Genomic DNA, 17,640 nt, shown 5'->3' with positions numbered 1-17,640 from the left:
CCCCCACCCTCCCTATCTCCCCCATGCCCTCCCTTTCTTGAATATCCCCTACAACCTACCCGCTGTACGTAGGTACCTACCTTCTCCGTAGGCGGATCGCCGGTGGGTCCTTGATATCCCTCTTCAGCAATCACAATTGCCCACAGGCGGAAGTTCTGTTATTGGAGATATTACCACTATTATTGCCATAAGTGTTGTTCTGATGTTACTGTTCATGTACTGTATGTGTTCAGTGGCTGCGTCCACTGCCTTTATGATAGGACTTGGTGTCCCCTGTTTCAACCCTTACTTGTTATTTTGAAAAACTTGTTAAAAGAATTTTATAAAAAAAAAGAAGCTGGAGATGAGGCATCTTCACCATAGAGCAACACTAAAGCTGCACTACAAGAGAGAGACTGCCAAGATCAACAACCCATTTCCCTGAATCACTTAATGCCTAAAGTCCTGTTCAATAAGGAAATCGTGGACCAGCTATAGTAGGAGCTAAGTGACTTTTAGTGTATCCCTACTACATAGACTCATGTGCATGTTTGTATGTATGCATATTTGTAGCGCTCTGTATGCTCTGTATTCATTTCCTGTAACTGTAAATAGTTTGTATATGCACCATTTTTGTTTAGTAAAAGCACATTATTATAAAAAAAAAAAATGATGGGGTTATATTGAGTAATTAGATGGCAATCATGTCGAGCATTAAAATTGTGCGCGCACGTGCAATGGCGAAAAATTATGGTACTCAAAATTGTCCATAGGTGCCGCTTTAAAAGCCTTTCCTGTTGATCAGTTTAGAGCAGATTATGGCCCTAGAATAATTGCTCTCACTCCGATGTTCACAGTGATACCTTATGTGTGGTACAATAGTTTACATACATGTGCATGCCCTACATGCACATTTTCATTCACATGGAGCAGGTGCGGTTGGGTTTTTAAAATTTTTTTTTTTTTAAACTTTAACACTGCTTTAAAACATTTTGTTTCCACTTAACATTATTGCTATCACACAGGGGATAACAGGCTCCTATGTGATAACATTTGGAGGTGACAGGTTCTCTGTGTAGCAGCAGCCGTGATCTTGGTTTAAGCCACTTTAGGATCAGGATGTTTATGTACGTCCAGCAGGCCTGAATAAGTTAATAAGGATTTATATAGCTCCAGCAGTTTGCGTTTTTACTATATATTGGAAGGCAGTACGTTTATAGTACAATTTAAGACCAGATGGTTTTATGCATATCACGGTCAGTTACATTACAGATGTACAGTCCCAGGGATTAACAGTATTGAAAAATGCCAGCTTGTTGATGGAACAGATGTGATTAATGCAGTCATTTGTCATACTAATGTAACATCAATGTTGCATAGCTTTTTATCTTTTATTTAAAGGAGAACTATGAGGTGAGTGATTTCCACTCATCCTCATAGTTCGAGCCGACATGTGACATTGAAACTGTCACAGGTCGGCTCTATAGACCGGGAAATGAGCGAACACATACCATCGCTCGATCACTTTCCGATCATCTCCCTGCAGAGAGCAGATCCAGACCGCCCCTCTCCACAGGGATCCCCCCCCCGCCCCCCCCTCGTGCTGACTGGAGGAATGGACGGGGTAGGCAGTGGACACAGCTGGCTCGGCCTCTATATAGGCAGAGTCAATCAGCCAGCTTGGTGGATCGCAGCAGAATTGTCAGGATCCATCCCGGCTGCTGCGCTCTCAGCATATAACGAGCTGTAGCTCGCTATATACTGAGCTTTGGGTCACGGGAGGATGTTAGTATATGTCCTCCTGTGACCCTAAAGAGAACTATGGGATAAATAGACCACATACAAATGTACTCTGGTTCTCACATGATCATAGTATGTTTTTGTTTCATATAAATTAAATAGGACTGAACATGTTTATATATTTAAATAGTTTTCTTTCTTTTGTTATTGACGTTTCAATGATGTTGCATTATTTGTAGCATTTTTTTATTTTTTTAACATCTTTTGGATTTAGATATTTATAGTATTATAAAATATATTGATGGGCATCTAAAAGCCCAAGGTTTTATTGATATTATACTTCTGTGTTGTTGGTCTATAAATCTGCCAGGATCCCAAAATCTACAACCTAATTGCTTCTTCTAATTTTTCATTGAGGGGAAAGATGACAACCAGAGAAGCCTGCAAAGAGCACTGATTGGCAGCCAATTAGACATGGTTTTAGAAGTGAAGTGTAGCTAGACAAACATACAGAGATCTGTGATTTCTTCCCTACTGGTGCAGATATGCAGTGGGTATAGAAAGAATCATCCCCATTTTAAAATAATCACATTTTGTTGCTTTGCAGCCTGAAATGAAGACGGACATAGTTTTTGTTTTATCCAGTTGTATTTACTCAGTGCAATTTACAACATTCAATATAAAGATATAACACCAACATGTCAGAAAAAAAATAAAATTCAAAAACAGAATCAATGAGTTGGAAAAAGGATCACCCCTTCCTGAAATGACTTGTAAACTCAAATCAGTTGTAGCTTATCACTTTCTCAATGGCACACAACGCTATTTGACTTTCAACTGTGATCAGCAGTGGTCATTGTGATTCGCTCAGCATGAAAAGAGCTTTCCTGGAGCATTTCAGTCTCTGGTAGTGCAACTGAAGTAAACAATCAACTATGGGTGACACGGCACTGTCAAAAGATCTCCAGGATAAAGTTGTGGACAGGCAATAGTCAGGAGATGGATACAAAAAATGTCAAAGGCTTTATCAATGCCTAGAAGCACGGTGAAGTCCTATTATTAAGAAGTGGAAGGTATTTGGTACAACACAGACCCTCCCTGGATGAAGCGGTCTACATATTAGCTCTGCATTTCACTATAGTCACTACACCAGTAGAGTCTGCTTAAAGTGTCTAAAAAGTTACAAATCCTTACTCCACTTGTGTATCTATTGCAAAATATTTGTAGTTTTGGATAGAGTAGGGCAGAGTTAAAAACCCTGTCATGTTGTTTTTTGCTGTTTTCCGATGACCACAATGCTGAACAGGTAGTGTGCGCTTGCGGCATTTATCTTACGAACATGCCACACACCCGCCGACAATCGTACAATTCTCGGCGGTTTTTCGAACATGTTCCTAAGATAAAAGTCGTGCGACCTTACAGTAGCAGAGGTCGCACGCCTTCCACACACCTTGCGATAATCGTACGATCGCGGGATTTCCCGCGATTATCGTATGATTAACGCAAGGTATGTGGGCACCTTGAGAGTGAGAGCGGAGCCTCATTTGCAGCTCCTTCCGTCACTCTTGACAGCTGGTGTAGATTGGGATATCCCTATGTACACACACTTTTTTTTTTTTTTTTTTTTTTTTTTACTTTCAGGAATAGAAAAGCAATGTTTCTATTCCTGAAAGAATGTTGACGTTTTCTGATCGTTGATGGAACAATCGGAAAACCTTTAGTGACATCTGATCCTGCAGAAATACTGCAGGATCAGTGTCACTAAGGTTATTATTGGCTCTTCTTAAGTTTGAAGCAGCCTAGTAATAACCAAAAATTAATTAATTTATCAAGCAGTAATGGTGAGATTAATTCACAATGACTGCTTGATATTATTAAATAAAATAAAAATCTAAAACGTTTTTTTAAAAAGTGAAAAGTGTAAAAAAAATAAATGTAACAAATAAAAATGATATATTCAAATATATTTTTTTACTATCATTTTTATATAAAAATTAACCCCTTACAGTAAAAATCTGCAGCTGAGCTGCAGATTTGTCTTTCACCCGAAGGGTTAAATTTTTTTTAACTCCCTCATGACCGTGATGTTCAAAGTATGTCGCTGTCTTGGGGGGGGGGGGGGGGGGCATACATACAGAGGAAATGTGTCGTCACATGAAAGGAATACATAAAAAACAGGTGCATTATTACAAAAGGTCACTAGATGGCAGCATAAAACTAACTATATAAACGTCCATAGGAAAATGGTATAGAGAAAACAATCTACCGTATTTGCCGGCGTATAAGACGGGGTTTGAGACCAAAAAAAATCGCCCGAAAATCGGGGGTCGTCTTATACGCCGCGTATACTTCGGTATACTGTATGTAGCTTCGGCTACATACAGTATACCGCGCTGTTCCCGAGTGTGGCTCGGGGTTAATTTTCAGTACCATAAGTGGTAACCCTGAGCCACACTCGGGATTACAGTCTCTTACCTTGTCCACGATCCCCGCAGCGTCCTCCATCTTCCGTCCTTCAGCTACATACCGTATACCGCGCTGAGCCAATCACAGCAGGCTTTGTACTCATTATTCATTCAAAGCCTGCCGTGATTGGCTCAGCGCGGTAGTAGCTGAAGGACGGAAGATGGAGGACGCTGCTGAGATCCTGGACAAGGTAAGAGACTGTAATCCCGAGTGTGGCTCGGGGTTAACACTTATGGTACTGAAAATTAACCCCGAGCCACACTCGGGAATACCGCCAAGGAGGTTAGTAAGTGCATTTAAACATTGTTTTGGGCTATACTCGTCTTATACGACAAGTATAGCCCAAAACCTATATTTTTACACAAAAAGTGGGGGGTCGTCTTATACGCCCAGCCGTCTTATACGCCGGCAAATACGGTATATAAAACTTCTATCTAAATAAACTTCTATGCCCCATTGCGGCGGCACACTGTCCATAAGTGTGACACTTAGTGACAGTGACATTGTATGTCAGGTGACTACTTCTAGCTTTTAGAGACAAAAGATTTAAATGTTAGGGTTTAGGCTGAGAAGTACAGAAATGTTTTTACAATCCTAGGAATGTGATGTTTTTCCAAATAATACAAAAAGATCCCCAGCGCACCTGCCAGCTAGCCTGCAACAAAACGAACATGTTCCTATTAATCAACTTCATTAATATGCTCACACTTGGAGACTCAAAATAAATAGTTAGGACCACACTTTGCAGAGGTGCCTTGACGGTGGCAGTGTGGCTTTCACATATTTTTGGTTTGTGCAACTAAAACCTCTGCTTTTAATGCATACTGTTGACAGGGTAATTCATTTTGTTGCAGGTGCGCTGGGGATCTTTCTGTGTTTTGTATTATTTGGAAAAACCTCACACTCCTAGGATTTTAGAAATTGTTGTAAGCCTTCCCACGTGCGCCCTGCTATAAATGCTGGTTATAGATTCATGTGGTTGCCATCTTTTTCTAGTTTTTCCCAAATAAAGGACAAATAAATGTATTTTATTGTATTTTTTTTTTTTAGCCGTGTTGTTTTTGTAAAAAAATACTACAAATCAAAACTGGGGAAAAAGTGTTTTCTTTACAATTTTTCCTCTTCTTTTTATATTTTATTTGTCCTAAGCGAGGTGTTAGACACACATAGGGCTATATATTTATATTACATATCTGTCCTTTTCAAGAAAGTATATTACTGACATGGAAGAATCGCACAGCAAAAATGTCAAAAGTGCTTCAGTCATTTACGAGCAGAAACCAAAAACAAGCTCAGTCATGAAGGGGTTAATAATGGCTTGCTTATTAGCCCTACAAATGGCCAGAATTAAATAACAAGATAGGCTACCAATAGACTTTTTAGTGTTTTTTCTACAAAGTTACAAACCTCAAGCAAGTTTCGCAAACCTTTTCACAAACCAAACCCTGGCAAAGTTGAGAAATTATGTCAACCACACAAGGAGTTAATTGTCTTAAAGGGTTATTAAACCCTCAGTGTTTTTGCATATATCTACTGGTAGCAAGCAGTAGATGTATGCAAAATGTTTTGTTTTTTTAAAAAGCGGTTTAAACTTGCCAGTCTTCGCCGCACGCTCCAGTCCGAAAAACCGAAAATGCTCGGGCAGCCCCAAAGCTTCTTGGGGTGGGCGCATGCACCTGCATGCAGACACCGTGGGACAGGAAGTGCCAGCAAGGACAGAGGAGTCAGGGATCGTAGACACGCAGCAGCGCTGGATAGAAGGCTGGAAAGAGGAACATCCGATTAAGAGACATAATTTAAGGTAAATGCTTTAATTAACATTGGGGGCGAGGGAAAAAAGTTTTTGACTTTATTGTCGCTTTAATTTAGTCTGCAAACGTATAGGCTTGCATAATGATTTGGAGTTGCAAAACCATTGTGTTGCTCCGAAAAGTATGAAGCAGAGTCTGCATATATAATGAGTAAATCTGTTGCCCGCATGCCGATATATAATAAATTATGAATAGTAATGTAAATAATAATGTAGGACATATTTTGAAATAAAGTGTATCGAAAAAAGACATGGAAAAGACTCTGAATTCCCTTTTAAAGCGACCCTGTCGCTCTCTTGCTACTCAAGCAAGGCATACCTGTAAAGGATAAATACTTTCTTTTCTCACCACTGAACGCCTCTACAATCCTGAGAGATTGGGCTGCCTGCTGATTTCCACATCACTATTGAATCTTGATTGTACAATGCACCACTCGGTAACCTGCAGAGGAGCAGATGGCTGTGTTACTTTAATCCTGGCGCCTTTCTCTCATCAAAAGACCGAATTGACCACAGGCGTACAGTGGTGACTGGGAAATGCAAAAAAAACAAAATGTCCACAGGGATTTGCCTAGCCATGTGCCTGAATGATGTTATTTAAAAACAGCTATGTATTTATTATTGATTTTTTTTATATAGCACCAACAATTTTTACGCAGCACTTTACACAGTGCACATTCACATAGACTTACCTAAACAATCCATGAAAATTCTATCCAAACCGGCAGAGACCTCCATACTCAGTTGCTGGTAACTGTTGTTGACAGCTCCAATATTTTATTGTGCGGCCATTCCTAAAGGGTTATTAAACCCTCACATTTTTTGCATATATCTACTCCTAGCAAGCAGTAGATATATGCAAAAACTTTTTTTAAAAAACCTTTTGAAACCGGTTAAAACTGTGTCTTCGCTGCGCGCTCCCGTCTGTGCATCTGAAAAGTCTGGGGCGCGGGCGCATGCGTAGTTCAGATGTTCGGCCGGGAGATGAGGAGAGACGCAAGGTAAGTCTATGGAGCAGCGTGCACCCGCACAGACGCCGTGGGACATCAGAGAAGAGGACAGCGGAGTTGGCGCTGGATCGGGGACATCTGAAAACTACACTAAAGAAAAAGATGATCGGATTAAGAGGCATCATTTAAGGTAAGTCCTTACACTAGCATGAGGTGGGGGAAATAGCCTTTAATGTCACATTAAGCAGACCATAGAAGATATGTGCCTGTTCATAAACTAGTTGTCCTGGTTTTGAGACCCACAGCAACTCTCGCCAAGAAATTAGAGCATTATTTGCAGAATAATTCTTCAAGGAGGGAACGAGCCCACTAGATCTCTGTGTGCAGTAATAACCTTTATTTCTCTGAGGCTATCATTAGTTCCTATTCGGTGGTCAGAGTCCACTCAATTTATCGCAAGTAATGCTCAAAATTGGAGGCACCATTTGGATGTTATTTAATTACCTACAATTACCATCATAAACAGCCTGATAAAAAAGCAAACATTTGTTTTTTGTTTTCTTGATGTAATTTTTCTGTCTCCCTCTCCCCGAAATGATGTATGATCAATGATTATAAATATTGACTTATTGGCTAACCTTATTTTTTTTTTTTTTTTTTTTTCTGGCAGATGGTAGCAATGGTTCATACGGCCTCAAACCCCTGTCTGGGACATCTAACTTTAAGTTTGGTGTCCTTGCAAAGATTGTCAACTATATGAAGGTAATATTTTTTTTAAATGCACTGTATGCATTTTATCTCTTTAGGACTCATTTATAAATCTTCCACCCAGCCATACACTGGGTTAATACTGTTCACACCGTGTTTCTGCCACTAGTTGGAGTTGAGGAGCATAGGATTGTTTTGTGATACTTGCTAAGTGTAACATCCAAAATTCGCATTCAATTTGAAAACCGCTTGTATCCAGAGCCAGTGAACAAAGATACAAAGCCTAATGTAGGGATGGCATAACCTGGACCCCTGAAAAATAAGGAAAAAATTTGTATGATCTCATAAGTCGACTTCCATCAGGGTGTGGAATTTTTTTTTTAAACTACTTGTCCAAGGATTTTAGATCTACTTGTCCCTCATGACAATCTACTTGTCCTGATATAAAAAATTATTTCAACCAAAACCGTATTTAACTGTGTTAAGAAGCGCCACTCATTGGTACGCTTCAATCAGGTGACCATGCTGACCAATGAGTGCTTGGAATTTGAGAGCAAAATTCAACATTCATAGTCCAGGGCTGTGCTGGAGTGCAGTACAGGGTGCAGATAGTACACCCATACTGGGAGAGGTAAAGGACTGTTTGCCAAAAGATATATCGGGGAGAGAGGGGGCCAGATTTGAGCTGGTAATTCCATTGTGCATGTTAGAGAGTGCATGTAGCCTCAAGAAAAAACAACAGCAACTGGGGACTACTTGCAAGTTAAAATGATGCCTTATGCTCCATACACCCAAAGCTGGCTTTAGATAAGGTGTGAACATCTACCTGGTGGAACTTGGAGAAGGCTGGCAGCCTTGAAATCTTGTAAACAGTAGCCTGATGCCAAGCCCAGGAATCATTCCCAGATCTAGTAGAGTGCACCTTGACAGAAAAGGGTGGAACCCTATCCTTGAAACAGTGGTTAAAACATACTCACAGCCCGAATTTCCTTTTGGTGAACTGGAGCCGCACAGTGGAATGGAAGAACAATGTTCTGATTGAGATGAAAGGCATAAACTAACTTATGGAAGAAGGCAGTCTTAAGCCTTAAGGCCCCTTGTCCCTTTGCAAAGCCAGTGTTTTGTTTTTTCTTTAATGTATTCTTACTAATTTGCCTGCTTAGAGCAGCTTCTGTCCCCATAAAGTCATTGTGAATGCAAAAGCTGCTTGAAGCAGATTGATGAAGTTTAGGTCAAGTGCAGGTCATATTCATTGGTCATTGAACTCTGAATGATCTCAGAAGCATCCTAAACTGATCTCCAGTGCAAGTGCAAGCAATCTGCATTTGCCCATTAACGCAAGCCCTTACACTGCCTTACTTGAACAAAAGAACTGACCTTTCTAGTGTAAAATCTTCCAACAACCTTGGAATCTGTGAAGGGGGGAGAGTGTCTAAGAAACTTTATAGCAATGTGCTTGTCGCATTACAATATTTGTGTTTCTTAAACATTGCTTAGGTATATACAAATATCATAGGCTTTTAATGGTATCTAAGGGCTACTTTTAAAAATGAGAATCTCCCACATACCATTATGTGCATTTAGTTAAAAGGTTGTCTTGTTCTTCTAAACTAGTGGAACACATATAAGCCATACAGACACATATAAGCCATACAGTTTTATCATGGTAGGGGGGCAGTGAAGTAAGAATTTTCTCCCATAAATCAGTTCTGCATAGAATTCCTCAGCCTTTTTTTGTCCCCCCTATAGTGAGGGTGAGGGAGAGTACTATCAGTGGTACATATCTCGAACAGATAGATAAAGTTTAACTTTTCAGTACCTCTACTTCCAGCCTTGTCCAAATTACTTTATTGCATCATCAATTCTCACCTTTTTTATGACCTAACAATATTATAAACCTTTTCTTATTAGCCATTACATCAGGGATTCAAACTACCCTGCACAAATAATGCTACGGAAACATATTGAATAAACCGTATAGTTTGCTGCTGTGCCAATAAGGTTAGCCAATGCTGGAGAGCATACTGAAATGAGCAAATATATATTTGGTATACTTGCACAAAGTGCTGTATGCCTAAAAAACATGCTAGATGTGCCCTGTATTACAACACTGGGACTTTCATTATAGTAAAGGCAGAACCTCCCGTTTAGCACTTGCCCTGGAATGGATTGTCCCAGGGAAGGCTAAAGGTTCCCATACACCTTACGACCATCGCAAGACTTTTGTCTTGCGATGGTCGTAAGCTTATTTAAAAGCTCGTACGATCTGCCCATCTTGGACAGGCAGATCGTACTTGCGATGACTGCAACAAGGGGCGGGCTTCCGGACGTGAGCGTGCAGGGAAGACACGGGTAAGTATTAACCCTTTTCAAAGCGGGTTTTTTTTTTTGCTTATATCTACTGCTTGCTAGCAGTAGATATATGCAAAAAAAACTGAGGCTTTAATTATCCTTTAAAGTTTATGCAGAAATCTGGAACTCACTATATAAGGTGCAATGCCACATATATATAACAAAGTGCTTTCTTTAAGTATTGTTGCTGAGCAGCGTAGCGATCATGGTGAGTGAAATATACAGTTTTTATGCAGATATAATAGGCACCATTTCTACAGTCTCAAGGGCCGTTTATGCATTGTCTAATAATGTGATTACCTCATTTTAGTTACTCGATGAACCAAGTAATCTGGACATGTGGAAGTAATCCCTGAAAGCCTGCCAACTGCTGACACCATGTTACCTCGTATCACTTATTATATTACAAACTTCCTTCACCCAATCTGTTAAAGGAGAGCACCCAGGAGACTTTCCTGCTTAATTGATAACAGTAGATTGAATCACCACATTATATTTATAGAGTAGACCAGCCCAGCCAGTGACATAGTGTTACAAACCGTTTTTTACATTTTTGTATCTTAAAGTGACACTAAACTTTGGAGTGGAACCTTAAAAATGCATTCAAGTACCTTAACTATTAACACAAGTGTATCTTCTTTGTGTATCACTCCGCTGTAGATCTTCAAATCATCTCTGAAATTGTCTCAACGCTGTCTTTCCTTCTGGAGGGTGGCTACTTTTGTTCCCCATGCTTGTTTTAAAGTAGCCACTGGTCCAAGCTCACTCCTGTGATTTCAATACAAATTGATAAACGAAATGTGAGATTTGTAGTCTATCAAGCTTGGAGAGGTGGCTACTTTACAACACACACAGGTACCATGGAGAACAAAAGTAGTCACCCTCCAGAAGGAAGGACAGAGTCGGCATGAATTCAGAGATGATTTGAGGATCTACAGCTGAGTGATACACAAATAAGATACATTATTGTTAATAGTTAAGGTACTTGAATGAGCATTTAAAGATTTATCTCCTGAGTTTGGTGTCACTTGAACTCTCTTGGCTATGGCAAGAAATCCAGGGCAAAGTGTTTGTCACTGTGACCAGTTTGATATTTGTTCTCGTAAATGGCACTCTTTAGCTTTAGTCTCTTTTGCTTTGTGTGAATTAACAGTCATTTAATTTCTTAATAACCCTTCTAGCTTCTTCTTGCTATTTGCTTTTTCAAGTGCTAACATTTATTCTTTTTCTGCCCCCTATCTATGTACAGTAAATGCAGAATCATAGGGCTCACTTTACTGTTTAGTTCCTGTATTACAGCTAATAAAGAGCTCTTAAGTTTCCATAAATGGTCAGTGATGGTCAGTATTCGCTTCCCTGAGCATCACTGACTGAAGAGAACACGTAGGAGTTTATCTTCATTAAGTTGCCACTGATGAGCCCTACTTGACTGTGCAAGGTGCAGAATGGTAAATATATTCCTTATATATCAAGCAACCAATATTTTTTATTCTGCACTTACACTGGTGAAGAGAATTGTGATTGCTTGCTAAGGCTCAGTACACTTTGTAGAATCCATTGCTATACTTTACAGACATGTGATGAAGTGGCAATGTTTAAAAGGTACATTCCAACATAAAAATATGTGACCTGATGGTGGATACTCGGGTTGTCTTGGTGGTCACTGTTTAGTGAGACCCGAGAACATCTTACCCCATCAGGTGCCATGATTGTTCCAGGTCAGTATGTTGCTAAGTAGTAAAGTAAGGATGGCAGTCCAAAAACATTTTCCCCCTCAAAACAACTCCGCAGTTGCAGCACTCATATTTCTATCCTCTTATGTTCTTTTAAACTCTATTACCAGTGCAGAGCACATGTCCTTTTCATTCCTCGGGGGAGCATCATTTTCATCATTTGAAATGTGTACTCTTTTTATTGTACATTACAAGACACAGGGAGATAATTCTGGAATTACTGGGTAAATCAGCTACCTTCAAATGATTGGACAGTGGTAAATCAAAGCTGTAAGGACAGCCCTGTATATCCCCTCCCATTTGCAGCCTGCCTCAATGTTTAACTAGTGTCCTTAGGTGATGGATGCCTGTACCTGGACCCCACCAGACAAAACATTTTGGGGCAGGCTGTAATGTGCTTAGGCCACTGGACCCTGTGTGGGGTGCTAACCGTAAATATTGTGCAGTTGCCCGCAGGGTGCTATACAGATCTTGGGCCATGCTCCATCTACGGTGGAGCCCTGTAGACCTCCTGGGGGAGGTATGCCCAACAGGAGAGGAAAATTTTAATGGCATCTTTCCAACCACTGCCACAATGGTGATGAGCTCAAAGGGCAAGGTAAGCTGTGGCTTTGGCCAAAAGGCTAAGTGTGGTTCCTCTGGTCCCAAAAGGGACAATTTTAGAGCGTTGCTGCGTCACATCGATTGGTGGTGTTGACTGCCAGTGGCCTTAATGCAGTATTACATATTCCATCATAATGCATTTGAGCTAAAAAGTAAATTATATTGAACATTTTGTTTTTGTAATTTTTTTCACAAAGTTAATGTTCACAGATATTCACATGATAAAGAGACCCCCTTAGTGTTTTCCTTTGTCAGGTGTGTTTTGTGTTGTCTGTACAACGTAGCGATATGAGAACACTTAATAGAGAGGCAAAAGGAAAACTCCAAATTCAAAGACACATTAAAGGGTTATTAAACCCTAGCAAGCATAAGATAAATGCAAAAACTTAAAAAAAAAAAAACTTTTGAAAGAGGATAAAACTTTCCTGTGTCTTCGCCGCACGCTCCCGTCCGAACATCTGAAAATTTATCGGGCGGCCGCAAAGCATCTTGGGGCGGGCGCATGCGCACTTCAGATCTTCGGCCGTGAGACGAGGAGAGACGCAAGGTAAGTCTATGGAGCAGCGTGCACCCGCACAGACTCCGTGGGACATGAGTGAAGAGGAGCACAGTGGAGTCAGCGCTCGATCAGAGACCCGCACCCAGTGCTGGAGGGATATCTAAAAACGACAGTAAAGAAGAAGATGATCGGATTAAGAGACATCATTTAAGGTAAGTCCTTACACTAACATTGGGGGGGAATCCTTTAATGTCACTTTAACTACTAACACTAGGTTTTGCAAGCGAGCCATTGAAGCAAGTGTGGACACGTGCAATGTATTGATTGCAACTGTACACAACTGCAAGGACCTGATCACTTATCTTTTGTAGATCGACATCTGGTGCTCATGTTTTATATTAAAATAGTATAACCATAGATTACACATTTACTGATTTAGTGAGTTCCCACTTCAGCATGTAATGGATACCTACATATTTTCCAATTATCTACCCAAATTAAATCACGTGAACAGTCAATGCTAGCCTAATTTAGTCCAGTGTGCTGCTATTAGAATTTCACAGCGAGTCTCCCAATAGTATAACTTGAAGTCTATTCTAACAGTAACAGTGACCTGCAACAAACACTATCTGACTGAAAAGAAGGGAAAAGTTCCATATCTTCTGAAAAATAACAATTTTTTAAAAAGTTATCAGGTTAGAAATGAAAGTCGTGATGTATAAATTAACATGTTGGTTTACCTCTGCAGACTCGACACCAGCGAGGTGACACATACCCACTGACATTGGAGGAAATCCTGGATGAAACGCAGCACCTTGATATTGGAATGAAACAAAGGCACTGGTTAATGTCTGAGGTGAGGTATAGATTAATGGTGATCCTATGAACTTGTATATAAAGATATATGAATACTAAGTGTAATATTAAATGATTTCCTTTGTTGAAATATCTGTGTGCAGGGACTCTGTTTTCCTTTGGATGGTTAAACGTGCATGCACATGTTAGTCGAGTTGCACTGAAGTCCTGGTATATTGAAGCGATGACCGTGGGAGCATTACCTTCTCAGTGAAACATTTTGTTATCTATAGCCAGGCTAACTCAACATATTATTATTATTATTATTTTTTTTTAAAGATTAGGTATTGTAAGTGTTAGAGCACACAGGCTTTCAAAACACTTTGCTCCTTACTGTTATGCCACCATAGAATCGATGCTGGATACGTGTATTTTAAACACCCATGTACAATCTCTGATACAGTAGGAGAATTAATGTGATAAATGTGTCCATTACCTGTCTTGAAATATTCTGCTTTGTAGTGTAGTGTACTTCTACTGTGTAGACTTTTGAATTTTTTTTATTTTTTTTTTGTACCATAAGATATGGAGAAAGTTTCCTCCTACCCATGTTGTCCATCTACAAATATCTGTAGTTATTTGGATTTGACAGTGAAATGTTGGCTTTCTTTAAATGCAGCATGGCAACCAGAAAATGTGATATTTGGGGTTCATGCATCCAAAAAAATTGGTTACAATATAGTGATAAATAAGATTTACAGAATATCTTTAATTTTTTCCCCACTCGTGGGGAGATCTGGACATAGGTAGAGTTTGAGTATAGCTTTGAAAGCTAGTGCTCTACCTAGAGCAGAAAACTGAAACTTGGAAGGCTTCACGGACTGGGCACCATGCAGAGAACAGTGTGCATTCTATTCTTATACTGTCCCCTTTCACTGGCCCTGAGACAACTAAATCTGGCCATACACCTATAGATTATCTGCAGTTTTTCTATGGACAGATGGAAAAAGTGCAACAGATTCCTCCATCTATGCTAAACTGTGTGGATGGAGGAATCTCCCGCTTCAGTATCTTGCTAGTCGGCCCCGCTGGCTCTCAAAGTACCTGAACAATGCCTGCATCCAATCAGATTGTTCAGGTATTTTGCTTGTTTTGGTCTAGGGTGGTAAATTAAAAAAAATATATATACTCACCTGATCCTGCCTCTCTCCTCTTCTGCTCCGGCAGTGAAATTGTCCCTTGGCATCCTCACATCGAATACACCGTATTAGACACAATGTCTCACGGGTCAATAAACCACCTGAACAGAGATGGGGGGGGGGCGGGGTAGGCTGCAGGCACCGGTCTAGCAGGATCGGATGAGTATATCTTTTTCTTTAGCTACATCCCCCGACTTTAGAAACGTCTCCTGATGTATCTGTACATCATCGATCGGGTGAGTATATATTTTTCTTCTCGACCCCAGACCAAAACAAGCAACTAACCCTTGCAGTGTTAAGGGTTTAACCCCAAGGCAAGGGTTGATTTTGTAATTTGCTCAGAGTTCTTTAAATACAAATCCTTTGCCAGGTAAAGCAATTCCTTTCTATGTATCAGTGTATTATATGTTTTCCTGGAGTTCAGCTTTAAAGGGGTTCTAAAGCCTCCGTTTTTTTTTGCCTATCTCTACTAGCAAGCAGTAGAGATGGGCAAAAAGTTTTTAAAAAATAAAAACCGCTTTTAACAGTGGTTTAAACTTACCTTGTTATCGCTGCACGCTCCCGCCCGAGAATCCGATTCTGTTCCTGCGGCCGCAAAGGATCTTGGGGCTGGTGCATGCGCAGTTCGGATTCTCGGCCGGGAGACTAGCAGGGTAAGCCTATGGACGCGTGCACCCGCATGCAGACACCGCTGGATCGGAAGTGCCTGTAAGCAGAGAGGAGTCAGCGATGGATCGGAGAGCCGCCGCACCGCTGGAGGGACAGATGAAAACATCAGGAAAGAAGATCGGATTAATAGACATCATTTAAGGTAAGTGCTAACATTAACATGGGGGGGAAACATTTTTTTGACTTTAATGTCACTTTAAAGGGGCATTTTTGCAGATTATTTGACGCTCCAGGAATTTTACTAGTTCACTGTTTCAAGAACAATTATAGAGTGTCTACCTTCCCAGATATTCTCCTCCACGGTATTGTGTATTACAGGTACAGGTGTATTTAAAATGAATATGGAAACTCTGCAACAGGAAACTAATTACATTCCTGATCATTACTGCACTTCTGTAGCCCAAAGCTGTATAATCTGCGCACAAATTACAGTCTTCCTTTATTTCAAAAGCTCTCTTTGTTTTATGTTGCGCTTTGCAGTGGTAGACTAGATGAATTACAGACTTGGCAGTTTTCATTATGCAAAATAAAATATGCAGTTCCCAAATCGGAATGCCTTTTGGTTTAAGAACATTTTTTTTAAATTAAGTACTGTTTGTGTGACTAAGAAGCCTGGGGACAGGGACATTATTGTTTCCATACCTTCTATACAATAAAATGATTTCCCACATAATATTTATATAGATGAGATCTGTATAGTTTTAAACTATTCACTATCTCAAGAATAACCTCCAGATTCTTGGCCAGTTAGGTATAGCTATTGAACTGTAGTGTTTTAAGGGGATTTCTAATGTAATGCTTTATTCCCTATCATTCAAGCACAGAGGAATTGCCACCTCTGAATCCCCTGTAGATGCAACAGTGGGACCCTCGCTCTTATACTGTTTAAAGTGCAGGTTGAACTGAAGCCTGATAACTTAAGCACAACTGTACTTGCAAATCAAACCAACTATAGTCTACGCATGATTGTGCTGTGATACTAGATTTTAGTGGCAGGTGAAGTTTTTAATCATCTCTGCATTACTTCAAAATCTGGAAGTTGCATGAGGGGGAATTTCTCTGTTATACAGAAAGCTCCTAAAGGAAACCTTTACCGAGGAAATGTTGGTTGCCATTGCTGACCCCTCCTTTAATTTTTTTTTTTGTAGCTTGGCTATCATGATGTGCTTGAAGTGACCCTAAACTCAGGAGATGAATGTTTAAAAATACATTAAAGTACCTTAACTATTAAGAAAAATGTATCTTATTTGTGTATCACTCAGCTGTAGATCCTCAAACCATCTCTGAATTCATGCTGAATGTATTTTTAAGATTTAACTCCTGAGTTTGTCATTTAAGGCTTCTTTTGGATCACTAAACCAACCTGTGTCTCAAATTGCCAATCCTGCAATTAGACTTTAATCCTGATGATTTATTTTAGAAAAACACTTCATACTGCAAGGGAACAGTCTCTCTGCAGCTTGGAGTCAGTGGTGGAGCACCAAGGCCCAGTTGCAGCTGTGACCCTGGTAGTTTTGCCACTGACTCCAACCTGTAGAGGAACTAATCTCGGCAATACATTATATAACAATGCAGAATACCGCCAACTATAGATGACTACAAATCCCAACAAAATATTATACAGCAATGCAGAATACCACCAACTATAAAGGACTACATATCCCAGCAATACAATATACAGCAATACAGAATACCAGTAACTATAGAGGACAACTAATCCCAGCAATACATTATACTGTACAGCAAAGCAGAATAATACCATCAGCTATAGAGGACTGCAAATCCCAGCAATACATTATACATCCAATGCAGAATAATATGAAGCTACATACTCTGTGTTGGTCCGGGGTGGCGGCCTGATGTCTCCAGGGTCTCTGGAGGGCTTTGCAGGCTCTCGTGTGGTTTGTATGGGTTCTCGGGGGCTGTACAGCTTTGAGGTTGGCTGTGTGGGACTCTCAGGGGGGCTGTACGAGTCTCGCTAGTATCCGCAGTGTCTGGAGGACCCGGTATGCCATCTGGGCTGGTCACAATCAGGCAGTGGCAGCCTCTAAACAGGCATATTAGTCAGCCGCTCACTGGGGCCTCTCAGGGTCCTAGCGAGGAGCAAGCGACTGTCTTATATGTCTGTTTTTAGAGG

At 40.3% G+C, this 17,640-nt stretch overlaps 1 protein-coding gene across 1 annotated transcript in view; it reads left to right on the top strand.

Moving 5' to 3' along the window:
- Positions 1-17,640, top strand: part of GTF2E2 (general transcription factor IIE subunit 2) — a 65,079-nt gene that overhangs the window by 31,829 nt on the left and 15,610 nt on the right. The window contains exons 3-4 of the mRNA XM_018557905.1: positions 7,616-7,707; positions 13,589-13,696. Of these exons, the coding sequence (XP_018413407.1) occupies positions 7,616-7,707; positions 13,589-13,696 (200 nt within the window). The remainder of the gene's footprint in view (positions 1-7,615; positions 7,708-13,588; positions 13,697-17,640) is intronic.

The sequence above is a fragment of the Nanorana parkeri genome, unplaced genomic scaffold (assembly GCF_000935625.1).
Source record: "Nanorana parkeri isolate BGI_ZX_2015 unplaced genomic scaffold, ASM93562v1 scaffold310, whole genome shotgun sequence".
In the NCBI taxonomy this organism is placed as follows: Eukaryota; Metazoa; Chordata; class Amphibia; order Anura; family Dicroglossidae; genus Nanorana; species Nanorana parkeri.
The sequence above is the reverse complement of the archived record's forward strand: the minus strand, read 5'-3'. Positions and strand labels throughout refer to the sequence as shown.